This window comes from Camelina sativa, chromosome 15 (assembly GCF_000633955.1).
Source record: "Camelina sativa cultivar DH55 chromosome 15, Cs, whole genome shotgun sequence".
Taxonomy (NCBI): domain Eukaryota; kingdom Viridiplantae; phylum Streptophyta; class Magnoliopsida; order Brassicales; family Brassicaceae; genus Camelina; species Camelina sativa.
In genome coordinates, this window is record NC_025699.1 from 14,480,924 (window position 1) to 14,488,641 (window position 7,718).

At 31.5% G+C, this 7,718-nt stretch overlaps 1 protein-coding gene across 2 annotated transcripts in view; it reads right to left on the reverse strand.

Moving 5' to 3' along the window:
• Positions 1-394, reverse strand: part of LOC104746778 (auxin-responsive protein IAA2) — a 2,034-nt gene extending 1,640 nt beyond the window's left edge. The window contains exon 1 of one of the 2 annotated variants that reach the window (XM_010468301.2): positions 72-394. In XM_010468301.2, the coding sequence (XP_010466603.1) occupies positions 72-247 (176 nt within the window). In that variant the 5' untranslated portion in view covers positions 248-394. The remainder of the gene's footprint in view (positions 1-71) is intronic. The other variant, XM_010468300.2, reaches the window with a different exon arrangement.

Here is a 7,718-nt window from a genome sequence, read left to right on the forward strand (position 1 = left end):
TGAGTAAAACTATTCAAGAGCCAATAAATTTGAAAGAAATCGATTTGGAAAACTCAGATCTCTCTACTTACTTCGTAGGAGGTGTAGATTCTTCTTCATCACGAGTTTCCTCAAATTGACGCTTGTTGTTGCTTTTAACGCAAGAAACCTCTTGTTCTTCTTTGATTTCCTCTGTTCTTCCTGGTAATCCAAGACATAGCTCCGTGTCTTTAAGGTTAAGCTCGTTGACTTTCTTCTCGTACGCCATTTCTTTTGAATCAATATCAATCTTTGTGTTTTCCTTCTTGTGTGTGTTCTTGTATTCTTTGTTGTTCTTCTTCTTCCTTGTTCTTCTTCTTCTTCTTGTTCTTGTTGGTGAGTTTGGTTGATGAGTTTAGAGGAAAAGGGGAGAGAGATATATATATAAAGGAGCATCGAAGTTAGGGTTAAAGGAAGAGAGAGAAGTGTTGTCGGGAGGAAGAAAGGCAAGAAAGAGGCAAGGGGACAGAAGTGGGACAACGAAGGCTAAGGCCGCCCATGTGGACACGACTCTTTTGTTTAATTATAATTTCCACACTCCTCATTTCCCTCCGCCAACTTTGTTTACGTTACATCTTAGCCGTCCATCTCTCTTCTCTTTCTTTTGATCAAAGGATGTATGATAATCATAACCAAGAATGAATTATTAAAATGAACGAAATGATGAAAATTCTATCGGCCGACCCGGAATAAAAGCAAGAAGAGAAAAAATAAAATAAAACAGAAACAGGTGTATTATTATAACATTTTATTTACTGTTTAATAAAGGGGTTTTTTTCTTTTTTCTTTTTTTCTTTTTTTTTTTTTTTTTTTTTTTGAAAGTGTATAGTGCAGGTTATAAAGAAAATATCAAGTGCTAATGATTGTTACTCCATTTGTTGTATAATAAGTACTGTATTAATATATATATATATGTTATCTTAAGTCTGATGTGAATTTGATTTTTTTTTAGTTTGCTTCTATTATTTTTTTAAATAGTAAAATATATTGTTAACTTGAAAGATTAATAGTTCTTTTCTAATGTTTAAAAGGACACTTAAAATAAAGAACAGAGTAATTTTTATTGAAACGTGATACCAAAAAGGAATTTATATAGAGAATCCAAGTACTCTTCTTGAGTCAAGAACATTGTTGAATGTGCATAATTTGAAATTTATCAAGTTTGTACGTATATTTACTTTGATTTTTAAAGAGTTTTATGTTTTAAAACTCAGATAATACCGAATAATATACGTTACATTACATATTTTGTGTTCCGAAGCCATGTTTTTGCATGTCATTTTATATATTATGAGTTGGAAAATGTTTATAATTTTTGTGTGTGTTTTTTATTTCTAGTGAAGGAGAATATAATAGGAGAGGGAGACCCATGTGGATAAGGGTCAAATGTGTTGGTAATTGATAGAGGAATGGTAAAGCCATGTGCTTTTCTTATGTATATGTCTCTTCTAATTATCCATCACTTAATTATTTCCTACAAAAATGGGTTGTGGGGTGAGGGTTCCACGTGCTGTGTATTCATTGAATCATAGAACTTAAAAGAATGAACCAAAGTGGTAATTTAAATCATCCCCCATAGATTACGCTTAACTAAGTTCATTAAACTTCTAAATCCGCATGCGTTTTGATGTTAACGTTAGGCTTTATTCAATGGATTTACCAATTTTAGAAAATTTGTTTTCTCTCCTTTTAAGATAAAGATTCCTTTCTATGTTCTTGCCCCTTCCATCACCAAAAGATTAGATAAGTAAAGAAAGATATGCAAGATACGTAGCCTCTCGTCTTATATACTATAAATTTAGTGTTTCTGATTGTCAGAGTTTCATGTATTATTCTTCAGTTATAACGAACTCATGCAATGTATTTTCTCACAAATTTGGAGATGCACGAATGAATACTTTTTTTTGTGAATTGCACGAATGATTACTTTAAGTTAACCATTTTTACAGATTTCTAAAATCAGTTAACGTGGTGGCCGGAAACAAACTTCTTGAGAATAGTTTTTTCATGTTTGTGTGTTCATGCATGCTTTTCGACAACCCAAATTTTTTGTTATGAATAATTGATTATATCGTTTAAATCTCTCAAATTTAAAGGATATAATCAATTATTCATAACAAAAAATTTACAATCCCCATAATTATTTTGATATTAATAAAATTCCTAAAAACAATAACCCAAGTTTCGAATTATTAGAAAACCAATATTTCCAAATATTTAACTTTAACAAGAAGAAATACATTTAATTCAGTATATATCTATATATACATTTAATTCAGTATATATCCTTATACTTATGATTATTTACAAATTTAATCCTTATAAAAATTTTAAACTTTATAGAATGTGGTTTATATGGCCGAATAGGTTATAAACAGAACGGTTTGAAATAACATTATTAAAAATTTAAATATCATTGACTCAGTACTAAAATACGGGCTAAACCTCATTTTATTATTTGGTCAACACTGTGAATCTATTTCACATATCAAATCAAACTGACTTTTAACTAATATTGTGTAACAAACTTAAAAAGCATTAGCAAAATTGTGACTTAATGAGACAATAGCTTATAAATTACTTATTTTTTGTTCTAATAATTAACAATATAAATATAATCTCAAACTCTAAACAAAACAAACTAAATGTTACAAGCAAAAAAAATAAAAATATTAATTTTTTAATAAAAATATTGTTTATGGGAAGAGGGTTAAAATCTAATTGAAGTTAAAAATTTTGCAAAGAGGATTTGTTTATGGGAAGAGAGTCAGTTGACACTCGAAGGAAAGGAAAGTTAAAATTATGAAATTTTGAATTTAGTATGTGTGACATGACTTTAGTCTTAGTATGTTTGACATGACTATAGTTTCGTACATATCAAAACATTAAATTAATTTCAAAATTTCTAAAGACGAAAAAAAAAACATGTTATAAGGATGATAGAAATAATAATAAAATGTTACCTTTGAGAGAAAATGAGTAAGTTAAATTATAATTAAGCTGAGAAGAGGAATGATGTTGAAACACACAACTTGTCTAGTGATGCATACACAAGCTAGACTCCAAAGAGTCGTGTCTTTTACAAATCACATTCGTGTGTATAGCTCAAAAAAGTTGGCTCTTTAAATTATTAAAGTTTTTGTTCCCTTTTCGACTCATCACTATCTTGTTCTTATCTCCACCTTCTCTCTTTTTTGTTTGTTTTTGTTTTTTCATATATATGATTTTCATTAACTATTTATGTAATATCTTACTTTAAGTACTTATTTTAGCCTTTGTTTCAATCATCAGGTCTTCAAATCAACTGTCTAGGAGATAAAATGTTGTTTTCAAAGTTAATTTATCTCAAACAAAAAGAGTGAATCCAAAACTCCCTTTCTCTGATCCAAAATTCGAATATAAACGCTAGGATTTGAAATATCGACATGACTCGTTTAGATTCATGAAATCACGATTACTAAGAAATCTCCACACAAGAATCTGATCGTGGGGGCTTAAACGATTCAAACAAGAGAAACCCTAGTTAGCTGGATATGTCTCACTGTCTTTTCGTTGAAGCATTAATCATAACATAAGCTGTTCCAAAGGCAACGTAGGGACGGGCCAATACACTCGGACAGCAACATCGAACCAACTTCGAAGTATTGTCGAGAAATAATTATTTCTTTTTGAAAAATAGGAAACTTGTGGACAGCGTGTAAGTGGTCGTGGCACGAAATATAGCCGATCATGAATCTTGTGTTAGTTATCCTCTCAGTCAATTAATTCGATCTTGATATATATCTTTATGGGGTTTTTTGTTTCTTGATGAAGATGCATTGATTACTTTTCATGAGAGAGACACTATGTTTCTGACCGGTTCCGGTTCTGAAATCAGTTAAAATAATGGTGCCATAAATTAGTAAAAGTCGTTTATTGTTTAAATACTCTGTTATAGGATTATGGGAATCTTGTTAGTGTCTCTTTACACAGACATTATAAATGATGTTGTTGTTGGAGAGGATAATTCTTAAAGAAAATAAAATCTAATGGTTCCCTAGGAGATCTTTCTTTTAGATTCAACTGTTAAGATATTTATATACTACAAGTGTATAGTTTTAACTTTTAACATTGTTAAATTAAGGGTATACATGAAAAATCAACAGATAGGTCTAAAATATTCATCTAAATTTAATTTCGATTTTTTTGTTGTATGAAAAGAAAACGAAGAGCGTGGGAAGTGAACTGAAGATGGAGCAAGGAAACGAAGGAGAGTGGGGACTTGGAAGTGGTTGGGCAAACAAGAAACATGCAAGTGGTCTGATTCATTTCTGATCTTGAAAATGCACACGCTTGCATCTCCTTCCTGTAATGTTCTCTCTTCTTTGTTTTGTGGCTAATATTACTAAAAAGTTCGTTGGATATTGTAGGCTGAAATCCTAGCCGATCTCAAGAATATGTAGAAATTAGAGTGATTTTGTTATTTATAGTGTCTAGTGGTAGAAAAGAGAGTCGAAAAATGAAAGTGAAGGAAATCAATCTATGGTTTAGATCAAACGATGATTCATAGTATTGGTTACCCGACTAATCCCGGGAACGTGAAAAAGCTCTTCGGTAAAGATTTTTCCGCAAATATACCATGGATAAAGCATTCGTACCAAATTTCAAGTGCCATATATTTAGGTGCTGACTGGTTCTCCCGCTACCTCCCGCAAACGCAGCGTTTGCGGGTGGTAGCGGTTGCTAGCGATTGGAATCAATTATACAAATCGCTTCCAATCGCTTCTAATCGTTCACAACCGCTTCAAACCACTGAATTCCAGCAGCTGCTTCCCGCAAGTATTTGCGGTTGCGGGCGATTGCGGTTGAAACTTTTAAAAACAAAAAAAAACTTAAACCAAATCAATGATAATGAATTTTTTTTTTTGTTATATTTTCTATCTAACCATTTTATTCATTTAAGATGGGAGAAAATAAAGTAAGGATACAATTGCAGAGATTATAAAATAAATAATTAAAGAAAATAAGTTTCCAATTATCAATAACCCGGAAAACTTGATGTAAATTTAGTGGTACATCGCACATAAGTTCAGAAAAAACTTAATAAATATAATATTTCATCAGAAGTTTAAGAAAATAAGATTATTTGGGAAAAATATTAAAATAAATCACCAGTGACTCTTCTCAACTCTCACTTGATCATTCCTACCGATGCAACTACTGATCCACGATCTAAGAGAAAAGAAAAAAAATCTACGATCTAAAGCATATGTTTTATCATTCATCAAATTACTTGATTAAATTTTTGGTGAAAAGCCAAATGCATAAAGTAATAAATATTTTAATATGAAATTTATTTGTTTTTTGAATAATTATTTTATTAGTTTTAATAAATTTTAATTATAAATCAAGTTTAATAAAAAATTTGGTGTTTTAAATATTTATATATTATATATTACATTTATTATGTCTAACCGCTATTGCACACGCTGGTCAACCAGTCGTAAAACTCCCGCAAATGCATCCATTTTAAAATGCTAAACCAGTAATTCAAAACGCTTAATAACGCTTGAAACCGCAACCACCCGCTTTCGCAATCTCCCGCAACCGCAACCGCAAACGCTGCGTTTGAACCAGTCAGGCCCTTAGTTAGAGTTGGCAAGATGTTTGCGATTGATTATGAAAAACCTAATCAAACCTTAAGTTAGAGAGCAAATTAAGATAATAATCTAAACAAAGAGTTAGGAATTAGTTTTCAAAATTTCCAAGTATTTGTGCCAAGTCTTAGATATAAAATTTTTGTTGAATGAATCATGACATTAACGTGAAATATTATCCCTTTTTTTCTTTACACCTTACGTGAAATATTATCCAAATAGCATAAATGCGTAGATGTAAAATAGGTGTGTGATGTGCATGCCATACATATATATCAAGTACACGCTCGTGTGACTCCCGACAAAACCTGGAATGTAGCAAATGTATATGGCCCAAACATCTAATATACGTGACGAGTAAGGCCAAAAGCCAACGCAGAGGAAAGAAAGCAAAATCAGACCAATTCATGTAACCCATACCGTACCTTAAACACATATGCACGTGTGATACTTTTGACCTTTTTTAAGAAAATACATTGTATCCTCGCAAAGTCGCAATAATGAAGTCTTGCCAAAATTTCATCAACGTTTATCTTTTTATATATATGTCGAAAAATATGTGTAATATGTTATCTATTTCGAAAAATATCATATTTTACAGAAATAATTTGAAGTTTAGAAAACGCGTTTTTCTAAATAGAAAAAGAAGACAGATATATAAAAGTCTAAAAGTGTACAGCATAGACCATTAAAATGGTACTAAGACTACACGGTCCACACACGTTATACTCATTACTCTGCATAGTTCCTGCTTGGCCATAGCAAAGAAGGCGACCACAAAAAGCTTCGCTTGTATGGTAAAATACAATTTAACATGGTAACGTTACCAATGCCACTCGAAAATATAAAGCAAACCATAAAACTCGAAAAGTAAAGAGGTTCACGGTGATTAGCGTTAGTTTCTTTCAAATATTGAAGCCACAAAATGCAATAAATATTTAATAAAAGGGCATTAATATGTTCACCGTTCAAAGAATCCAAAGCTAACACTTTTTTTCAGTTTTGTTTTATGAAGTTATGACCCTGCCTTTCTGGCATTGACCACTAAAAGCTGAACTTACTTCAACTTATGAGGTGGACACCTTTGTGCATATTGAAACTGGGCTCAAGTTAACGTTGTTTTTATTCTCTTGTATGTATTAATGAAATTGGGCTTACATTAGCTTCAAGCGGTCCTGAGGTGTCAATAGTAGATAAATAGAGTTATGAACAAGGTGTGTTTTGTGTATGACCCGAATTATATAACACCGCAAAATACGTACAATGTCCTTAAATCCACAGCAGGGGATTGAAAGATTGCAATTTGCAACATTACGTTTTTTGAGATCCAAAGTAATCTAGAGATAATGGTTTGGGATTTTTGTTTTGATTTTTAAGCTAAAAAAACATTAAAAATGCTGAGAATTAAAGTGTAACTAGTAAATAAAGCAATAGACAGAAAAAAAATAAACAATAGACAGAATAGTTTATTTAGATTCCAGAGTAGTTTGGTTCATAGCTTGAGTCCTTCTGTCTTGGTCGGAATTCTCCGTTGAATGCTCGAAGGTCCAAATTGAGTCGTCATAACTTCACCTGATTTGTAAAATGGATAGCTCCTTCATCCAAACTCTGATGGACCGATTCTACTTTGAAATATGTTCTTGATAAAGTAAGAGTATATCCCAAATAATCGTTTGGATGGAAGAATTGATCTTTGACTTCGTTCGTGTTGAACAAGATTCAAGGATTTTTTTTGCATGGTCTCATGATCGTATCAAGTGATATCACTGATATGCATTTGTAATATATTAGTGCGGTGTGATAAACTGATACACAAATTATTTTTAATAGTAATTGATATATCATGGTTTTTGTGGTTTTTAACCATGATATAAAGAGTCTTTTAGTGTCTTTTCATTTGTTTCTAGATTGTTTTTGAGTCTTTACAGGTTTTTAGCATGAAAGGAGCAAAATGGAGCAATTTGGATGTTTTGGAGCATAAATCTTGAAGAATCAATTTGGTCTCGGATGAAAGCAGGAGCATCGACCGACACCAAGATAGGAGGCATCGATCGACACTCATCT